A 22,500-nucleotide genomic window follows, 5' to 3' on the forward strand; every position below is an offset into this window, starting at 1 on the left:
CAAATTAGTGGATTCGGCTATTTCAGCCACACCCGTTGCTGACAGGTATATAAAATCCAGCACACAGCCATGTAATCTCCATAGACAAACATTGGCAGTAGAATCGCCTTACTGAAGAGCTCAGTGACTTTCAACGTGGCACCGGCATAGGATGCCACCTTTCCAAAAAGTCAGTTTGTCAAATTTCTGCCCTGCTAGAGCTGCCCCGGTCAACTGTAATTGCTGAAATTGTGAAGTGGAAACGAGCTTCATGAAATGGGTTTCCATGGCTAAGCAGCCACACACAAGCCTCAAATCACCATGCGCAATTCAAAGCGTGGGCTGGAGTGGTGTAAAGCTTGCCGCCATTGGACTCTGGAGCAGGGGAAACACGTTCTCTGGAGATGAATCACGCTTCACCGTCTGGTAGTCCTATGGACGAATCTGCATTTGGCAGATGCCAAGAGAATGCTACCTGCCCGAATGCATAGTGCCAACTGTAAAGTTTGGTGGAGGAGGAATTGGGCTAGTCCCCTTAGTTCCAGTGAAGTGAAATCTTAACGCTTCAGCATACAATGACATTCTAGACAGTTTTGTGCTTCCAACATTGTGGCAACAGTTTGAGGAAGGATCTTTCCTGTTTCAGCAGGACAATGCCTCTGTGCACAAAGCGAGGTCCATACGGGAATGGTTTGTCGAGATCCACGTGGAAGAACTTGACTGGTCTTCCAATAAGTGTAGAGGCTGTTATAGCAGCACAGGGGGGACCAACTCCATATTAATGCCCATGATTTTGGAATGACAACATGTGTCCACATACTCTTGGTCATGTAGTGTGCCATAAGCATCATGTCTCAACTCCCAAAACATAACAACATCCTGGCACTCCACCTGATTTAACATTCACATTTTTACCTCTTTTAAAAGGAACAGGCTTCTGAAGGGAAATTTGCAGACAGTTTTAGTGTACGGATAATCTGGATCACGGTTCCTTTGAAGTGGCCAGTCCAGTTAATGATTCTGCAAGGTTAATGGACATGTGGCACAGTCACACATATCCCAACCAGACAGGCGGGGGGGGGAAGTGTGCCAGGACTTTTATCATGTTAATGATATCTGAGTGAGACTGACTAACAAAATCAATTGGGGGCCCCTGGAGGTTAGGGCCCCTGGACACATGCCCTGTGTGCCCAGTCGGTATTCGCCCATTATTACTACAAGTTTAGATAGCTGGCTAGACTCATTTACCAATGTAAAAATGGTTAACTAACATGGATAATTGAGTGACTATCAGTGGCTGACATAACAAGAGAGAAACTGTTGATGCACAACCACATGTAGAAATTGCACCTTGTGTATTCTACTATTCTAACTGTCAACAGGAAGTTGAGACCCCGACTGAGTTCTGAAAACAATTCAACACACTTCGGTCAGGTCATGTCTGTCTCTTGGAACCGGCTCTGGCTGGATCATAAGGGTCAAACATAAAATAAAGTACTTGGCATGAAGAGACAAAGTGTGGTTAAATATTCCTAACTTCCACCAACATACTGCATGCTGGTATTCCATGCACAAGGCCAGGAGGTTACCTCTAGTCAGGAAAAGCTCCTGTCCCTAATGATGAAATGCTATATACTGTGTATATATATATAAACCAGTAAAATTGTAATTGTGTACTTTTAGAATCAACCTTTCTACAAGGAATGGTATTGTATATACTAGTATTGGTTGAATGACGATGTGTTTGGACACATGCCATTCTCTGGGCCTTAATGTTAGTTCCATGACCCTAAACAAACATTCTCTCACCACAGCATCAGGTATTTATGACTCTGGCTACTCAACAAGCTACACATTAAACCAGAGAGGGAGAGAGAGAGAGAGAGAGAACTTTCTCATGCTGTATGTTCCCCAGGTACCTTACTGTTATTCTTTTATGCCCCCAGCATTGTAAAGGCAGATATTCCTGACCTTGGAGTTGGACTTTGCCATGTGACATTCTCAAAACACTTGGTACTATAAAAGTCAAACAGAACAGCAGGTTGCTGATCATTATCGTCAAAATACCTCAAATATCTTCCAGAAGGATGATGGACAATCAAAGGTTGGTTGATTCTCTGATATGGTTTCTTCTTCTAAGAGGTTTGTTTTGGGGAGATCTTCCAATAACTCTTCATGCAGACTCTTCTCAAACAGCAAGCAACAGTGGGACTGAAATGTCTGTCAAATATCTAGGTTCTGTGAAGATCCTCTGGTGTAAAATATCTAGGTTCTGTGAAGATCCTCGGTGGTGTCAAATATCTAGGTTCTGTGAAGATCCTCTGGTGTAAAATATCTAGGTTCTGTGAAGATCCTCAGTGGTGTGAAATATCTAGGTTCTGTGAAGATCCTTAGTGGTGTCAAATATCTAGGTTCTGTGAAGATCCTCAGTGGTGTCAAATGTCTAGGTTCTGTGAAGATCCTCGGTGATGTAAAATATCTAGGTTCTGTGAAGATCCTCTGGTGTAAAATATCTAGGTTCTGTGAAGATCCTCGGTGGTGTCAAATATCTAGGTTCTGTGAAGATCCTCAGTGGTGTCAAATGTCTAGGTTCTGTGAAGATCCTCGGTGGTGTGAAATATCTAGGTTCTGTGAAGATCCTCAGTGGTGTCAAATGTCTAGGTTCTGTGAAGATCCTCGGTGGTGTAAAATATCTAGGTTCTGTGAAGATCCTCTGGTGTAAAATATCTAGGTTCTGTGAAGATCCTCTGGTGTAAAATATCTAGGTTCTGTGAAGATCCTCGGTGGTGTCAAATATCTAGGTTCTGTGAAGATCCTCGGTGGTGTTCTTTGACAAATCCATTGATGTTGGATTAGGTGGGGATTGGATAGTGGATCTGAAAACTTGCTGATCACCAGCATTTTGTCCAGAGAGTGCACAGCTGAATCACTGCTTTCTCTTTAATGAGCACTTAGTATAATGTACAAGATTGTCTTCCTAGCTTTATGGGGATCATTAGGCTGAATGCTTTGGTTTTAAATGAATTCAACTTTATACGTTGTTGTTCGGAGGCGCCACAGACTGCAGATTTAAAACCGGTTGTCTACTAACTCATCTTGGCACTGGCACAGCTCCAGAACTCATAGCGTGGGACAGTCTCTCGTTTAGCAGTTTCTCCATGCACTCTCAGCACAGACAGACCGGTGGAAATACTACAGTGCGCGCACAAACACACGCACTCTAGTCTACACACATTCCACAGACACTTGCAGACGCTTGTGTAACGCGGACTCCACTAGATACCGTAGCAGCTGGTGCTGCGAACTCAAGTCAACAAGAGGAAACATCCACGAGCCGTGACATCCTCGGAGTCGGCTCCGTTTACACATCCGTACTCCACTCGCATACTCAGACAGACAAGGACTCTTTCGGGACAGCTTCAGTGTTACTGTCTACCTTTGCGAAATTTCTATAAACCAAGAAGGATTGAAACACAGATTTTGATATCATTTTTCAGTGCGTGTTGGAGCGCCTATATATTATCTTTGTGGCATGTTGTAGCGCACCGCCAGAGGAAGACAGCGACCATACACGTGGGTACCTTTTATAAACGTCTGCTGTGTAGCTTATTGACTTGATTTGCCTAACGTTAGTAGTGGTTGTCAACTCCGTCTGTAGCCATGATATATAGTTGTCGAATGATACCGTGCCCTGTTATAAATAGATAGAATATATACCGAAATAGCGACGCAACACCAGAGCAGTAGCATAGGCTGTCCAGACTGCCTCCGGGATTGGTTTTAGGTGTGCGTCTGCAGCGTTCCGGAGAGAGGTGAGACGTTGGCGGTTTCAGAGACGCGGGCAACCCCGTATGTCCTTTGACCTTGTCCTTTGTATCTTTTAGAGGGGACATATTGATATACTGTCAAAATGTCAACAAAAAAACAATAATCTAAACGTGTTGGATGACAGAGACTAATGGAGTAGGGAGACAGTTGAGAGCTCTGGGACTGGCAGGGACACCTCAGACAGAGACTAATGGAGTAGGGAGACAGTTGAGAGCTCTGGGACTGGCAGGGACACCTCAGACAGAGACTAATGGAGTAGGGAGACAGTTGAGAGCTCTGGGACTGGCAGGGACACCTCAGACAGAGACTAATGGAGTAAGGAGACAGTTGAGAGCTCTGGGACTGGCAGGGACACCTCAGACAGAGACTAATGGAGTAGGGAGACAGTTGACAGCTCTGGGACTGGCAGGGACACCTCAGACAGAGACTAATGGAGTAGGGAGACAGTTGAGAGCTCTGGGACTGGCAGGGACACCTCAGACAGAGACTAATGGAGTAGGGAGACAGTTGACAGCTCTGTGACTGGCAGGGACACCTCAGACAGAGACTAATGGAGTAGGGAGACAGTTGAGAGCTCTGGGACTGGCAGGGACACCTCAGAGACTAATGGAGTAGGGAGACAGTTGAGAGCTCTGGGACTGGCAGGGACACCTCAGACAGAGACTAATGGAGTAGGGAGACAGTTGACAGCTCTGGGACTGGCAGGGACACCTCAGACAGAGACTAATGGAGTAGGGAGACAGTTGAGAGCTCTGGGACTGGCAGGGACACCTCAGACAGAGACTAATGGAGTAGGGAGACAGTTGAGAGCTCTGGGACTGGCAGGGACACCTCAGATAGAGACTAATGGAGTAGGAGACAGTTGAGAGCTCTGGGACTGGCAGGGACACCTCAGACAGAGACTAATGGAGTAGGGAGACAGTTGAGAGCTCTGGGACTGGCAGGGACACCTCAGACAGAGACTAATGGAGTAGGGAGACAGTTGAGAGCTCTGGGACTGGCAGGGACACCTCAGACAGAGACTAATGGAGTAGGGAGACAGTTGAGAGCTCTGGGACTGGCAGGGACACCTCAGACAGAGACTAATGGAGTAGGGAGACAGTTGAGAGCTCTGGGACTGGCAGGGACACCTCAGACAGAGACTAATGGAGTAGGGAGACAGTTGACAGCTCTGTGACTGGCAGGGACACCTCAGACAGAGACTAATGGAGTAGGGAGACAGTTGAGAGCTCTGGGACTGGCAGGGACACCTCAGACAGAGACTAATGGAGTAGGGAGACAGTTGAGAGCTCTGGGACTGGCAGGGACACCTCAGACAGAGACTAATGGAGTAGGGAGACAGTTGACAGCTCTGGGACTGGCAGGGACACCTCAGACAGAGACTAATGGAGTAGGGAGACAGTTGAGAGCTCTGGGACTGGCAGGGACACCTCAGACAGAGACTAATGGAGTAGGGAGACAGTTGAGAGCTCTGGGACTGGCAGGGACACCTCAGACAGAGACTAATGGAGTAGGGAGACAGTTGAGAGCTCTGGGACTGGCAGGGACACCTCAGACAGAGACTAATGGAGTAGGGAGACAGTTGAGAGCTCTGGGACTGGCAGGGACACCTCAGACAGAGACTAATGGAGTAGGGAGACAGTTGAGAGCTCTGGGACTGGCAGGGACACCTCAGACAGAGACTAATGGAGTAGGGAGACAGTTGAGAGCTCTGGGACTGGCAGGGACACCTCAGACAGAGACTAATGGAGTAGGGAGACAGTTGAGAGCTCTGGGACTGGCAGGGACACCTCAGACAGAGACTAATGGAGTAGGGAGACAGTTGAGAGCTCTGGGACTGGCAGGGACACCTCAGACAGAGACTAATGGAGTAGGGAGACAGTTGAGAGCTCTGGGACTGGCAGGGACACCTCAGGGCTTCATACCCTCTCCTATCCCTCTTCTGCATGTATGGTGAAGGTCAGGTTTGGTAAGGTAACGGTACAAGGATGGGGGCGGAGCTTATTAGAATAATATCCAGCATGCTTTGCAAGTGTTTGTGTTTTTTACATTTACATTTTGGTCATTCAGCAGACGCTCTTAACCAGAGGAACTTACTGCATGTGATAGATACATATTTTGTTGCAATCTACAATTGGTTCCTCTTTCCTATTAAAACCTGTCTAAGCCAGAGGGTGGGGGTTCTACTAAGGATCGTTTAGCTGTTTGATTTTTGAATTTTAAGACCCCTTGAAGAACAAAAAAAAAAACAGAAGAAAAACATGATTGGATGAATTTTGGTGGGTACCTTACTGCTATTAGCATATTCAAATGCCTCGAATAACAGATTCACTACATAGAACAACAGATCAAAAGGAAGTTTGTTCTGAAGTGTCTGAGTGATATATGAAAGACCAGGATTTTATTCTTATTTTTGTCACTAAACAGTCTCCATACCTCCGTTCATTTTTTTCAACTGGTACCACGGGACCTTCAGACAAGTCTTGTGATAACTGTAATATAATGCTTACTTATTATACTTGAGAATGTATATCAGTTGAAATTTGGCCATGGAATCAATGATCGAAAAATAAGTATTTTCAAATGCACCTGATTTCAACGTCCAGAAAATGGGTTATTTTCAATGTCCGGATGATCCATATTTTCATCACCTAAAATGTACCTGATGTCAATGTCTGAAACATAGTTAGTTGTGAAATATGTATTTTCAATGGCCTTTCGCTTATTGGGACATGGTTGTCCTCTTTAATGTGAGTTCGATAGGTTCATAGAAGTTAGCATCCTTCCTCTTGATCTGAATTATGTTGATTTATGCATTACCTGTCCACCCCTGCAGTGGCACACTGTAACCAGCAGGTGGAGGAACTCTGATGGAATTAGAATTGTCACTTTTTTTTCCTACTTTTTCAAACTGTTTTACCTGCAGGCTGCATGTTCTGTTGGAAATAACACAGCTCAATATTTAGAAACACTGCACACTCCTTTTCAACTGGTCTCTTCTGCCTGAAATTACCAGGACAAGTATACAGCACTAACACTCGCTCATTATTGTTATTATGTTGGGTGCTGTCGGTAGCAATGTTCAGGACTGAGTGTTGCCCTGGTGCCAGTCAGTGTGACTGGGATGAGTGAGTTAGTGTTGGGTGTCCTCCTGCATTATCTTGGATCAGGGTTAGTTTTCACTTGGGGGAACTTCCTGCTATCTGTTTACACAGTGGTGATGGCAGGGGGCCCACTCATGTTACTACGAGAGACCAGATGGAGAGAAGGGGGAGGTAGAGAGCGAGACGAGAGAGGGGAAGACTAGAGTGAGAGAGAGAACAATAGAGAAAGGAAGTCAAGAGGCAGAGAATCCTAGAGCAGAGCCAGAGATGAGAGGGAGCAGCCGCAGCCCAGATGACATCTCCATACCAGGGTTTGTACCTGGCACCAGAGAGGTTGGATGGAAACCTGTGGAATCGCAGACTAGAGCAGCAGACGTTAAGCAGGGGATTGGCTGTAAAGCTGCTGTGTGCCTTTCGGCTGTTCTGTCAGCTGTGACTGTGTGATGTGGTGTCCAGGACTAGAGCCTGGGACCGCGGCCAAGTCTGACTTCTGACTGGCCATTGGCCCAGAGTGGCAGGTGGAACAGGGGCTGTAGCCAGTAGCCAGACAGGTGACAGGAGAGAGAGGCCAGGAACATCAGAACACTTCCTGGAGCAGAGTTGAGTCACAGCAGAGTCGTTCTAGTGACTTGGGCAAAATGCAGTCATATTTAATTAAGATCTACATGTGAACAAATGAGCAGCATATGTAGTTAACCACCTCCCTATAGTTACAGTAGAGATACCATCTGCTGTTTTAGATGAAACATTCTCTGACTTGTTCTGATGGTTCAGTTCATTGGGTATGATTACTGTCTGAAATATGAAGGGTTGAGAATATAGAAACATCAAGCACGTGTGTTGTTTTGAGGTTTAAGTCGGGCACCTCCTCGGCTACCTCGGCTACACTCGTTCATGAGGACCCGGGCGTCTGTTTTATGCGGAGGATCTCAGCACCTCTTTAGGGAGTTTGATGGAAGAGAATCAAGTGTCTCACTACAGTGTGTGTGTGTGTGTGGTGACTACACCCATATTCATTTAATTATAATATTTTATTGGGTAGGAGAGCTGAGCTGCCACCTCTCTGGCATCCGTCAGAAGGTACCCAGGATGCACCCTGTCCCCCTCCCTCTCTCTGTCTGCCTTGGAATATATTGATGTCTCTGGTTTGATCTCCAAACATTTGGTTATCCCTGCATTCCAGGCTCTCTATGACCTCCACTGTGATGAGAAACAGATGGACGGTCAACTAGAAGACTGGATTTAAGTCTATTATGTAAAACGCCTGATGGCTCTGAAAGGAAGATGAAGTAGTGTAGCTAATGTTGTAGTGTCAGACACAAGCTTTGAGTCTCTGAGAATGTAAAGTCCAAATCTCTGAGTAAACCACTACTTAAACATGTTTCCATGTACCATCTGCCGAAGTAGAATGGCCCCTTTATTCCAATGAACTTGTTGACCTCAGTTCTTTGATCTAGTCGACCGAGACACACGCTACTCCTGTCTCTCAGTGGGGTATCAATCATTCTGCATCATAGCCTTTTCAACCCAGTTCAGTCTGTGTGGGGGGCTGAGTTGGGGGACTGGGCACAACAACCCAAAACACACACAGTCACGGAACACAGATTACAACTGAGGAGAAACAAAGAGGAGAGGAGGAGAGCGTCGCACGCTAACCAACTGTTGGGTCTCTGAGAGCGTCGCACGCTAACCAACTGTTGGATCTCTGAGAGCGTCGCATGCTAAGCAACTGTTGGATCTCTGAGAGCGTCGCACGCTAACCAACTGTTGGATCTCTGAGAGCGTCGCACGCTAACCAACTGTTGGATCTCTCTGACGCTAACCAACTGTTGGATCTCGCACGCAAACCAACTGTTGGATCTCTGAGAGCGCCGCACGCAAACCAACTGTTGGATCTCTGAGAGCGTCGCGCGCAAACCAACTGTTGGATCTCTGAGAGCGTTGCACGCTAACCAACTGTTGGATCTCTGAGAGCGTCTCACGCACGCTAACCAACTGTTGGATCTCTGAGAGCGTTCGCACGCTAACCAACTGTTGGATCTCTGAGAGCGTCGCACGCTAACCAACTGTTGGATCTCTGAGAGCGTCGCTAACCACTGTTGGATCTCTAACCAACTGTTGGATCTCTGAGAGCTGTTGGATCTCACGCTAACCAACTGTTGGATCTCTGAGAGCGTCGCACGCTAACCAACTGTTGGATCTCTGAGAGCGTCGCACGCTAACCAACTGTTGGCTCTCTGAGCGTCGCACGCTAACCAACTGTTGGCTCTCTGAGAGCGCGCCGATCACGCTAACCAACTGTTGGATCTCTGAGAGCGTCGCACGCTAACCACGATCTCTAACCAACTGTTGGATCTCTCCGAGAGCTGTTGGATCTCTAGCACGCTAACCAACTGTTGGATCTCTGAGAGCGTCGCATGCTAACCAACTGTTGGATCTCTGAGAGCGTCGCACGCTAACCAACTGTTGGATCTCTGAGAGCGTCGCACGCTAACCAACTGTTGGATCTCTCGAGCTGTTGGATCTCTGAGAAGCGCACGCTAACCAACTGTTGGATCTCTGAGAGCGTCGCGCACTGTTGGATCTCTAACCGCTAACCAACTGTCAGTTCCCTACTGTGACGTGGTCATTTGTTTTCCTCTTGCAGTGCTGGGTGAATGGTAGTGCAACAGGGAAGAGGCCTTGGTACATGTTTGCCCTCTGTGGGTTATTGTTGAATGAAGTCATATGTACATAGAAGTGTGAAGTGTATGAATCAGAGTTGAGATGAGGCGACTATGGGAAGACATTAATAGGAAAAGTTTAATACAATGCGTGAAATAACAGAATAACTTTGGATTGAAGAGTTGATGTAAAGAAATGCATTGGAGACTGAGAACCATAGAGATGGAAAGACATCTCAACTTTGTGTCTGTGCCCTTATGGCATCTGACAGCATGGGCCATCTCCATTTTAAAGTTGTACATTTTCTTCTTATTTTGTGTTTGAAAAAGTGAAAAGCTAATATTGTTGATTTACTGCCACCTACAGTACTGGAGTCCTGAACCAAATCCTGGGTGTCATTCATTTATTTTGGCCACTAGATGGCGGTGATATAGCTTAAAGCCATTTATAAACCATAACACCCAATTTGAATGCTCTGATAAGTGGCTGATCGCTCCCAACCCATAGGAATCCCCACCCAGTTGACTACTTTACAATGGTGTAAGCCCTCAGTGGCAATGTCTGTGTTAAAACAGGTTATATCCTAGTTGAGTCCTCTTAACCATCTCTATGGATAGAGCATGTTCTGAACTGTCCATGTTAAAACAGGTTAGATCCACGTTGAGTCCTCTAACCATCTCTATGGATAGAGCATGTTCTGAACTGTCCATGTTAAAACAGGTTATATCCACGTTGAGTCCTCTAACCATCTCTATGGATAGAGCATGTTCTGAACTGTCCATGTTAAAACAGGTTATATCCACGTTGAGTCCTCTAACCATCTCTATGGATAGAGCATGTTCTGAACTGTCCATGTTAAAACAGGTTATATCCACGTTGAGTCCTCTAACCATCTCTATGGATAGAGCATGTTCTGAACTGTCCGTGTTAAAACAGGTTATATCCACGTTGAGTCCTCTAACCATCTCTATGGATAGAGCATGTTCTGAACTGTCCATGTTAAAACAGGTTATATCACGTTGAGTCCTCTAACCATCTCTATGGATAGAGCATGTTCTGAACTGTCCATGTTAAAACAGGTTATATCCACGTTGAGTCCTCTAACCAACTCTATGGATAGAGCATGTTCTGAACTGTCCATGTTAAAACAGGTTATATCCTAGTTGAGTCCTCTAACCATCTCTATGGATAGAGCATGTTCTGAACTGTCCGTGTTAAAACAGGTTATATAACCACTTTGCAGTCCTCTAACCAACTCTATGGATAGAGCATGTTCTGAACTGTCCGTGTTAAAACAGGTTATATTCTAGTTGAGTCCTCTAACCATCTCTATGGATAGAGCATGTTCTGAACTGTCCGTGTTAAAACAGGTTATATTCTAGTTGAGTCCTCTAACCATCTCTATGGATAGAGCATGTTCTGAACTGTCCGTGTTAAAACAGGTTATATCCACTTTGAGTCCTCTAACCAACTCTATGGATAGAGCATGTTCTGAACTGTCCATGTTAAAACAGGTTATATCCACGTTGAGTCCTCTAACCAACTCTATGGATAGAGCATGTTCTGAACTGTCCATGTTAAAACAGGTTATATCCACGTTGAGTGCTCTAACCAACTCTATGGATAGAGCATGTTCTGAACTGTCCATGTTAAAACAGGTTATATCCACGTTGAGTCCTCTAACCATCTCTATGGATAGAGCATGTTCTGAACTGTCCATGTTAAAACAGGTTATATCCACGTTGAGTGCTCTAACCAACTCTATGGATAGAGCATGTTCTGAACTGTCCATGTTAAAACAGGTTATATCCACGTTGAGTCCTCTAACCATCTCTATGGATAGAGCATGTTCTGAACTGTGACTGGTGTGCTTTCTTGTTGTTTGTGAAAGATGCTGGCTGGACACCGGTCCCTAGGTCAAGTTCAGTCTCTGACCCCCACCCCTCACCTTTGACCCCTCACCTCGGATGGAAGAACGCACCCATTCCTTTAGGAGGTGAGAGACCACAAGTCACTGCCCCTCTCTCCGTACACACGCACACACACACACACACACACACACACACACACACGCACACACGCACACACGCACACACGCACACACGACAGACACGCACGACAGACACACGACACACAGACAGACAGACACACACACACACAGACACACACAGACACACACACACACAGACAGACACAGACAGACAGACAGACAGACACAGACACACAGACACACACACAGACAGACACACAGACAAAGACACACACACACACACACAGGCACAGACACACATACAGAGACACACACACAGACACACACACACACAGACAGACAGACAGACAGACAGACAGACAGACAGACAGACAGACAGACAGACAGACACACAGACACACAGACACACAGACACACAGACAGACACAGACCATTTAGATTCACCAGTGTTCCAGTAGGGAGGGTGGGGTCAGTGTCGTAACTACATATGTGGACACTGAGGTCCGGATCTCTGGAATTTCTCCTAATGAGATTTTTTTATTGAGAAACTATATATTTTGTTCATAATAAAGAAAAAATCCATTACAGGTCAACATGTAAATATTGCTCCCAGCGCTTCAACTGAGTTGTCATCGCGCCGGCCTCTTTGAGAACGAGAGGAATCATAAACACTGCTTTGTTCGTTATGTTCTCCTGCCTCCTCCTGATTGGTTCCCCAGAGTCAAATGGCTAACTCCGCCCTCCACAGGACTGAGACGTGAACTGAACTACCGAAGCGTCCAGTCGGCTCAACGAGGCAACTAGAGGCTGCTGCCAGTGTGTTTGCGGCAATTTTAAAACTGTCCAGTGACTCCTTCCGTGTCTACAGACACCCACCCACCCACCCAAACAGACACCCACCCACCCACCCAAACAGACACCCACCCAGACACCCACCCACCCACCCAAACAGACAGACAGATAGACACCCACCCACCCACCCACCCACCCAAACAGACAGACAGACAGACAGACAGACACCCACCCACCCACCCACCCAAACAGACAGACACCCACCCACCCACCCAAACAGACAGACACCCACCCACCCACCCACCTACCCACCCACCCACCTACCCACCCAAACAAACAAACACTGACTCACGAGTGCACAATTGGTACATAGTCGCAAATAGACATGTCAGTCAGGTGTCTAGCTGCCTGCAGAGACTTCTAGTGTTGAAGTGAGAAGCTAACGTCTGGCTGGTATTACTGAACCACAAGGATGAAGTGAGAAGCCAACGTCTGGCTGGTATTACTGAACCAGAAGGATGAAGTGAGAAGCTAACGTCTGGCTGGTATTACTGAACCAGAAGGATGAAGTGAGAAGCCAATGTCTGGCTGGTATTACTGAACCAGAAGGATGAAGTGAGAAGCTAACGTCTGGCTGGTATTACTGAACCAGAAGGATGAAGTGAGAAGCCAACGTCTGGCTGGTATTACTGAACCAGAAGGATGAAGTGAGAAGCCAACGTCTGGCTGGTATTACTGAACGTTAAACGGAGCAGAAAAATACTTTCTTTACAGAGGGTAGGCTACTGAGACAGATAGTGATGTGGTGCTCAGTGGTGAGGCTGCAATGCATGCAGGAGGAAGTGGACACAGAAAGAGGGGTTAGTACAGTGGTTACCAAACTTGGGGTCAGGGCCCCATGTAGGGTCCCCTCAGAAAATCTGTACGAATTTTGTCAAACAAGTTAGGAACTACATCTCAACATGGCCTATCTCCCCAATAAGGCCTACATTAAAATGATATCAACATGGCCTATCTCCCCAATAAGACCTACAATCCCATGATATCAACATGGCCTATCTCCCCAATAAGACCTACATTACAATGATATCAACATGGCCTATCTCCCCAATAAGACCTACAATCCCATGATATCAACATGGCCTATCTCCCCAATAAGACCTACAATCCCATGATATCAACATGGCCTATCTCCCCAATAAGACCTACATTAAAATGATATCAACATGGCCTATCTCCCCAATAAGACCTACATTAAAATGATATCAACATGGCCTATCTCCCCAATAAGACCTACAATCCCATGATATCAACATGGCCTATCTCCCCAATAAGACCTACATTACAATGATATCACCATGCAAACAGTACAGGTAAATGTCCTAAGTTTAATTTCGTCTCTGATGTTGCGTGTCAGTATTTCCCTCCATTCAGGGGTGTATCACAACTGTAAAGCCCACCGCACCTCTCTAATTCAGAGACCTTCTCCTACCGATCTCCATACAGACCTTCTCCTACCGATCTCCATACAAACCTTCTCCTACCGATCTCCATACAAACCTTCTCCTACCGATCTCCATACAAACCTTCTCCTACCGATCTCCATACAAACCTTCTCCTACCGATCTCCATACAAACCTTCTCCTACCGATCTCCATACAAACCTTCTCCTACCGATCTCCATACAAACCTTCTCCTACCGATCTCCATACAAACCTTCTCCTACCGATCTCCATACAAACCTTCTCCTACCGATCTCCAAACAAACCTTCTCCTACCGATCTCCCATACAAACCTTCTCCTACCGATCTCCATACAAACCTTCTCCTACCGATCTCCATACAAACCTTCTCCTACCGATCTCCATACAAACCTTCTCCTACCGATCTCCATACAAACCTTCTCCTACCGATCTCCATACAAACCTTCTCCTACCGATCTCCATACAAACCTTCTCCTACCGATCTCCATACAAACCTTCTCCTACCGATCTCCATACAAACCTTCTCCTACCGATCTCCCATACAAACCTTCTCCTACCGATCTCCATACAAACCTTCTCCTACCGATCTCCATACAAACCTTCTCCTACCGATCTCCATACAAACCTTCTCCTACCGATCTCCATACAAACCTTCTCCTACCGATCTCCATACAAACCTTCTCCTACCGATCTCCATACAAACCTTCTCCTACCGATCTCCATACAAACCTTCTCCTACCGATCTCCATACAAACCTTCTCCTACCGATCTCCATACAAACCTTCTCCTACCGATCTCCATACAAACCTTCTCCTACCGATCTCCATACAAACCTTCTCCTACCGATCTCCATACAAACCTTCTCCTACCGATCTCCCATACAAACCTTCTCCTACCGATCTCCATACAAACCTTCTCCTACCGATCTCCATACAAACCTTCTCCTACCGATCTCCATACAAACCTTCTCCTACCGATCTCCATACAAACCTTCTCCTACCGATCTCCATACAAACCTTCTCCTACCGATCTCCATACAAACCTTCTCCTACCGATCTCCATACAAACCTTCTCCTACCGATCTCCATACAAACCTTCTCCTACCGATCTCCATACAAACCTTCTCCTACCGATCTCCCATACAAACCTTCTCCTACCGATCTCCATACAAACCTTCTCCTACCGATCTCCATACAAACCTTCTCCTACCGATCTCCATACAAACCTTCTCCTACCGATCTCCATACAAACCTTCTCCTACCGATCTCCATACAAACCTTCTCCTACCGATCTCCATACAAACCTTCTCCTACCGATCTCCATACAAACCTTCTCCTACCGATCTCCATACAAACCTTCTCCTACCGATCTCCATACAAACCTTCTCCTACCGATCTCCATACAAACCTTCTCCTACCGATCTCCATACAAACCTTCTCCTACCGATCTCCCATACAAACCTTCTCCTACCGATCTCCATACAAACCTTCTCCTACCGATCTCCATACAAACCTTCTCCTACCGATCTCCATACAAACCTTCTCCTACCGATCTCCATACAAACCTTCTCCTACCGATCTCCCATACAAACCTTCTCCTACCGATCTCCATACAAACCTTCTCCTACCGATCTCCATACAAACCTTCTCCTACCGATCTCCCATACAAACCTTCTCCTACCTATCTCCTACACAAACCTTCTCTTACCGATCTCCCGTACAAACCTTCTCCTACCGATCTCCATACAAACCTTCTCCTACCTATCTCCTACACAAACCTTCTCTTACCGATCTCCCGTACAAACCTTCTCCTACCGATCTCTACACAAACCTTCTCCTACCGATCTCCATACAAACCTTCTCCTACCGATCTCCATACAAACCTTCTCCTACCGATCTCCATACAAACCTTCTCCTACCGATCTCCATACAAACCTTCTCCTACCGATCTCCATACAAACCTTCTCCTACCGATCTCCATACAAACCTTCTCCTACCGATCTCCATACAAACCTTCTCCTACCGATCTCCATACAAACCTTCTCCTACCGATCTCCATACAAACCTTCTCCTACCGATCTCCATACAAACCTTCTCCTACCGATCTCCATACAAACCTTCTCCTACCGATCTCCATACAAACCTTCTCCTACCGATCTCCATACAAACCTTCTCCTACCGATCTCCATACAAACCTTCTCCTACCGATCTCCATACAAACCTTCTCCTACCGATCTCCATACAAACCTTCTCCTACCGATCTCCATACAAACCTTCTCCTACCGATCTCCATACAAACCTTCTCCTACCGATCTCCATACAAACCTTCTCCTACCGATCTCCATACAAACCTTCTCCTACCGATCTCCATACAAAAACCTTCTACCGTTCTCCATACAAAAACCTTCTACCGTTCTCCATACAAAAACCTTCTACCGTTCTCCATACAAAAACCTTCTCCTACCGATCTCCATACAAAAACCTTCTCCTACCGATCTCCCATACGAAAACCTGCTCCTACCGATCTCCATACAAACCTTCTCCTACCGATCTCCCATACGAAAACCTGCTCCTACCGATCTCCATACAAACCTTCTCCTACCGTTCTCCATACAAAAACCTTCTCCTACCGTTCTCCATACAAAAACCTTCTCCTACCGTTCTCCATACAAAAACCTTCTCCTACCGATCTCCATACAAAAACCTTCTCTTACCGATCTCCGTACACACTTTCTCTTACCTATCTCAAACCTACTCTTCCCTATCTCCCGTACAAACCTTCTCCTACCTATCTCCTACACAAACCTTCTCTTCCCTATCTCCCGTACAAACCTTCTCCTACCTATCTCCTACACAAACCTTCTCTTACCGATCTCCCGTACAAACCTTCTCCTACCGATCTCCCATACAAACATTCTCTTACCTCTCTCAAAACGTATGTTACCGATCTCCCATACAAACCTTCTCCGACCTACCTATATTCTATCCTGGCCCAGGTACTGATCTATTCTCTACACTACCTCAAGACTCTCTGTTATCCCGCATCTTTCTCTCTCTGTCTCTCTCTGACTCTTCCTGTTTCTCTGTTTCTCTCTCTCTCTCCCTCTCTCTCTCTCCCTCTCTCTCTCTCCCTCTCTCTGTTTCTCTCTCTCTCTCTCTCTCTCTCTCTCTCTCTCTCTCTCTCTCTCTCTCTCTCTCTCTCTCTCTCTCTCTCTCTCTCTCTCTCTCTCTCTCTCTCTCTCTCTCTCTCTCTCTCTCTCTCTCTCTCTCTCTCTCTCTCTCTCTCTCTCCTCTCTCTCTCGCTGTCTCTCTCTCTCTCTCTCTCTCGCTGTCTCTCTCTCTCTCTCTCTTTCTCTCTCTCTCTCTCTCGCTGTCTCTCTCTCTCTCTCTCTCTCTCTCTCTCTCTCTCTCTCTCTTCTCTCTCCTCGCTCATCTCTCTGTTTCTCTCCCTCTCCTCTGTTTCTCTCCCTCTCCATCTCCCTCTCTATTTCTCTCCCTCTCTCTCTGTTTCTCTCCCTCTCCATCTCTCTGTTTTTCTCTCTCTCTCTGTTTCTCTCCCTCTCTCTCTCTCTCTCCGTCTCTCTCTGTTTCTCTCCCTCTCCCCCTCTCTCTGTTTCTCTCCCTCTCCCTCTCTCTCCATCTCTCTGTTTCTCTCCCTCTCCCTCTCTCTCTCTCTCTCTCTCCCTCTCTCTGTTTCTCTGTCTCTGTGTCTCTCAAGTCAATTCAAGAGGCTTTATTGACATGGGAAACATGTTTACATTGCCAAAGGAAGTGAAATGGATAAACAAAAGTGAAATGAACAAAAAATGAACATTACACTCACAAGTTTCAAAGTAATAAACACATTTCAATGTGCAAAAGGGAAAATAAATACACATAAATATGGGTTGTATTTACAATGGTGTTTGTTCTTCACTGGTTGACCTTTTCTTGTGGCAACAGGTCACTAATCTTGCTGCTGTGATGTCACACTGTGGCATTTCACCCAGTAGATATGGGAGTTTATCAAAATTGTATTTGTTTTGTAATTCTTTGTGGATCTGTGTAATCTGAGGGAAATATGTCTCTCTAATATGGTCATACATTGGGCAGGAGGTTAGGAAGTGCAACTCAGTTTCCACCTCATTTTGTGGGCAGTGAGCACATAGCCTGTCTCCTCTTGAGAGCCATGTCTGCCTACGGCGGCCTTTCTCAATAGCAAGGCTTTGCTCACTGAGTCTGTACATAGTCAAAGCTTTCCTTAATTTTGGGTCAGTCCCAGTGGTCAGGTATTCTGCCAAGTAGCATTCCAGCTTGCTCTGGTTTTTTGGTAAATTCATTCCAATGTGTCAAGTAATTATATTTTTGTTTTCTCAGGATTTAGTTGGGTCTTCTGTCTCTCTCTCTTTCTGTCTCCCTGTGTCTCTCTTTCTCTGTCTTGACCATCTCTCTGTGTCTCTCTTTTTCCACCTTCCCCCTCTCTCTCTTTCTCCGTCTTGACTCTCTCTCTGTGTCTCTCTCTTTCTCCGTCTTGACTCTCTCTGTGTCTCTCTCTTTCTCCGTCTTGACTCTCTCTCTGTGTCTCTCTCTTTCTCCACCTTCTCTCTGTGTCTCTCTCTTTCTCCACCTTCTCTCTGTGTCTTTCTCTTTCTCCACCTTCTCTCTGTCTCTCTCTTTCTCCGTCTTGACTCTCTCTCTGTGTCTCTCTCTTTCTCCACCTTCTCTCTGTCTCTCTCTTTCTCCGTCTTGACTCTCTCTCTGTGTCTCTCTCTTTCTCCGTCTTGACTCTCTCTCTGTGTCTCTCTCTTTCTCCACCTTCTCTCTGTGTCTCTCTCTTTCTCCGTCTTGACTCTCTCTCTCTGTGTCTCTCTCTTTCTCCACCTTCTCTCTGTGTCTCTCTCTTTCTCCACCTTCTCTCTGTGTCTCTCTCTTTCTCTGTCTTGACCATCTCTCTGTCTCTCTCTCGCTCCCTATATCTTCCTGTCTACTCTCGTCCTCTCGTTCTCCCTCCCTCTCTCTGGGGGAAGTTTCCGGGACAAATAAGAACTTCATAAATGTCAGATGGTAATGTTTGAAGGCTGAAGGGCCTGTAACTATGTCAGGTGTGTCCCTGTATAGCTGGTGTGTAGACAGCAGTGAGTTTTTACCCAGCACCACTAAATCACATTACAGAGAATGTGTGGAGTCAGGGATACTTCGTTAGCTTCTCAACTGCCTTTATATTAAGCATAACAACTGAGGTGTGTGTGTGTGTGTGTGTGTGTGTGTGTGTGTGTGTGTGTGTGTGTGTGTGTGTGTGTGTGTGTGTGTGTGTGTGTGTGTGTGTGTGTGTGTGTGTGTGTGTGTGTGTGTGTGTGTGTGTGTGTGTGTGTGTGTGTGTGTGTGTGGTTCAAAGACTTGAAGGAGTAGTGACATCATAGAGAAACAGACATTCTTAACCAGGTTAATGGGTGATGTTGGTCTACAGCCAGGGGCTCGTCCAGGACAGGCCTCGTATTCAACACAAATACATCGATTAGTAAGATAAATGATCTGTAATCGCCGTCAGAGTCCAAGATAGAAACACAAGTCTCCCTGATTACATTTCAAATGAGACCACATTCCAGGGGCTCGTCCAGGACAGCGGGAGGGACGGAAGCGTCATGGTGTGTGTGTGTGTGTGTGTGTGTGTGTCTTGGAGGCTGAGGTTGGTGATGTTAATTATTGACGCTACCCATCCCTTAAGCGGGATAATTATCATCAGCAATCGCTGAATAGCATAGCACCTCAGTCAAATAATATTACTAAAGATATTCATATTCATGAAATCACAAGTGCAATATTGCAAAACACAGCTTAGCGTTTTGTTAATCCACCTGTCATCTCAGATGTTGAAATGATGCTTTACAGCGAAAGCAATCCAAGCGTTTGTATAAGTTTATCGATCGCATGACAAAACATTAAGTACACTTAGCATCAGGTAGCTTGGTCACGAAAATCAGAAAAGCAATCAAATTAATCGTTTACCTTTGATGATCTTCAGATGTTTTTACTCACGAGATTCCCAGTTACACAACAAATGTTCCTTTTGTTCCATAAAGATTATTTTTATATCCAAAATACCTCCGTTTGTTTGGCGCATTATGTTCAGAAATCCACAGGATAGAGCGCTCACGACAACACAGACAAATTCCAAATAATATCAATAATGTCCACAGAAACATGTCAACCGTTTTTTATAATCAATCCTCAGGTTTAAAAAAAAAAAAAAACATATAATTGATAAAATATCAACCGCAAATGTATTTCACAGTAGGAGAGGGAAAAGCAATGCCTATCCAAACTCTGTTGCGCGAGCGAAACTCATGTGACCAATTGACGCGATGTTATCGTTCTGGCTCATTTTCAAAATAAAAGCCTGAAACTATGTCTGAAGACTGTTGACACCTTGAGGTAGCTATAGGAAAATGAATCTGGTTGATATCCCTTTAAATGGAGCAATGGGGGGCTATGGAACATGGAGTTTTCAAAATAGAAGCCACTTCCTGGTTTGATTTATCTCAGGGTTTCGCCTGCAATATCAGTTCTGTTATACTCACAGACAATATTTTGACAGTTTTGGAAACTTTAGAGTGTTTTCTATCCTAATCTGTCAATTATAGGCATATTCTAGCATCTGGTCCTGAGAAATAGGCCGTTTACTTTGGGAACGTTACGGCACATAAAAATAGTGCCTCCTAGCTTCAAGAGGTTATTAATGATCTCCTCAGAGCAGACATACAGACGGTGGGAAACTCAGGAATGTTGGACCGTCTGAAACTCTAGACTGTTCTAGTCCGAGGAGAACTGAGCCCTGGCGACACCGGCCCAGATGGGTTGCGTCTCTCGTATACAAATCAGGAGATAATATTTTGACTTTTTTTTTGACAGGAGGTAGCAGGCTACCTGACGTTTTGTTAATAATGTATCCACATGCTACAGGTTTCACAGTTGTATAGAAGACAAATAGCCTTGTAGTGTTGTCATAAACAGTGCAGGGTCAGTTATATAGAAGACAAATAGCCTTGTAGTGTTGTCATAAACAGTGCAGGGTCAGTTATATAGAAGACAAATAGCCTTGTAGTGTTGTCATAAACAGTGCAGGGTCAGTTATATAGAAGACAAATAGCCTTGTAGTGTTGTCATAAACAGTGCAGGGTCAGTTATATAGAAGACAAATAGCCTTGTAGTGTTGTCATAAACAGTGCAGGGTCAGTTATATAGAAGATAAATAGCCTTGTAGTGTTGTCATAAACAGTGCAGGGTCAGTTATATAGAAGACAAATAGCCTTGTAGTGTTGTCATAAACAGTGCAGGGTGAGAGAAGCAGCTGTAGCAACACTTTAACCTCTACCTGTACTTCTATGTAAGGACACTCATTTTCATTTCCTGTTTGAGAACATATCCTGTTGGTGAATGAGAGGAGGGCCAATGGGAAAAGCCCTGAGCACCCTCAAAGAGCTCCCAGCATGCTTAGCATCTAGCCCACATGCAGACACACACACACACACACACACACACACACACACACACACACACACACACACACACACACACACACACACACACACACACACACACACACACACACACACACACACACACTCTCTCTTCTGAACACAGAGGGAGAGTAAATATGCTTGTCACCTTTGAAACGTTCCCCTTTCGTCAGGCTGGGCTGAATAGATCCTTTGTATATCGTTAGCTGGTACTCACTGGCCCTCACAGGGCTTAGTTTGGCTGGTGCAGTCTGGAGGAGAGGGGAGAGAGAAGGAGGAGGAGGGGAGAGGAGGGGTGGATATAGAGGAGGGGAGGAGGGGAGAGAGAAGGAGGGGAGAGGAGGGGAGGAGGGAAGAGAGGAGGGGAGGAGGGGAGAGAGAAGGAGGTAAGAGGAGAGGAGAAGGGGAGGGGAGAGGAGAGAAAGGGGATAGAGAGGAGGAGGGGAGAGAGAATGAGGTGAGAGGAGGAGGGGAGAGAGAAGGAGGTGAGAGGAGAGGGAGGGGATAGAGAGGGGGAGGGAGGAGTGTGAAACTTAACCCTGTCCTGTCTGGATGGCTGTAGTTTGTCTTCACCTCTGTCCTACATCAATGCTGCATCATGGAGTGGGGATACTATGTACCAATCTATTTACTGGAGTAAGTGCTGTTTCTAGTGATTATGTTTGAGTTGTTCCTGTTAGATTTACAGTCTTTTGATTGATGGGTTTATGACTGTAGGCTTTTGAGTGACTTTAAATCTCCGTGACACCAGTTCATTCACAGTATGAGTATCAACTTGTGTTAGTCAGTCACTCCGTAGTTGGTCAGTAGTGTACAGTCAGTCACTCCGTAGTTGGTCAGTAGTGTACAGTCAGTCACTCCGTAGTTGGTCAGTAGTGTACAGTCAGTCACAAGGTACTTGGTCAGTAGTATACAGTCAGTCACTCCGTAGTTGGTCAGTAGTGTACAGTCAGTCACGCAGTAGTTGGTCAGTGGTGTACAGTCAGTCACTCAGTAGTTGGTCAGTAGTGTACAGTCAGTCACTCAGTAGTTGGTCAGTAGTGTACAGTCAGTCACTCAGTAGTTGGTCAGTAGTGTACAGTCATCAAACTCTGGGCTGTGAAGTCTTGCCATTTGTGGTTGTCGCCATTGTTCCTGCCTGTCGGGGCAGTGAGAGGAGGAGACC

General features: G+C 45.8%; 1 protein-coding gene across 11 annotated transcripts in view; it reads left to right on the forward strand.

Moving 5' to 3' along the window:
• The first annotated feature begins 1,925 nt into the window (after positions 1 to 1,925).
• Positions 1,926 to 22,500, forward strand: part of LOC124020470 (proline-rich protein 5-like) — a 184,094-nt gene continuing 163,519 nt past the window's right edge. For 8 of the 11 annotated variants that reach the window (XR_006836069.1, XR_006836071.1, XR_006836073.1 and 5 more), the window contains exons 1-2: positions 1,926 to 2,083; positions 11,467 to 11,571. Coding sequence is in view for 1 of the 11 variants with exons in the window: in XM_046335716.1 (XP_046191672.1) it covers positions 11,543 to 11,571 (29 nt within the window). In the remaining 10 variants the exon portion in view is untranslated. Of the gene's footprint in view, positions 2,084 to 3,127; positions 3,553 to 5,933; positions 6,087 to 11,466; positions 11,572 to 22,500 lie in introns of those variants that run through there. The other 3 variants (XR_006836070.1, XR_006836072.1, XR_006836078.1) reach the window with 3 other exon arrangements.

This window comes from Oncorhynchus gorbuscha, unplaced genomic scaffold, assembly GCF_021184085.1.
Source record: "Oncorhynchus gorbuscha isolate QuinsamMale2020 ecotype Even-year unplaced genomic scaffold, OgorEven_v1.0 Un_scaffold_828, whole genome shotgun sequence".
Lineage (NCBI taxonomy): Eukaryota > Metazoa > Chordata > Actinopteri > Salmoniformes > Salmonidae > Oncorhynchus > Oncorhynchus gorbuscha.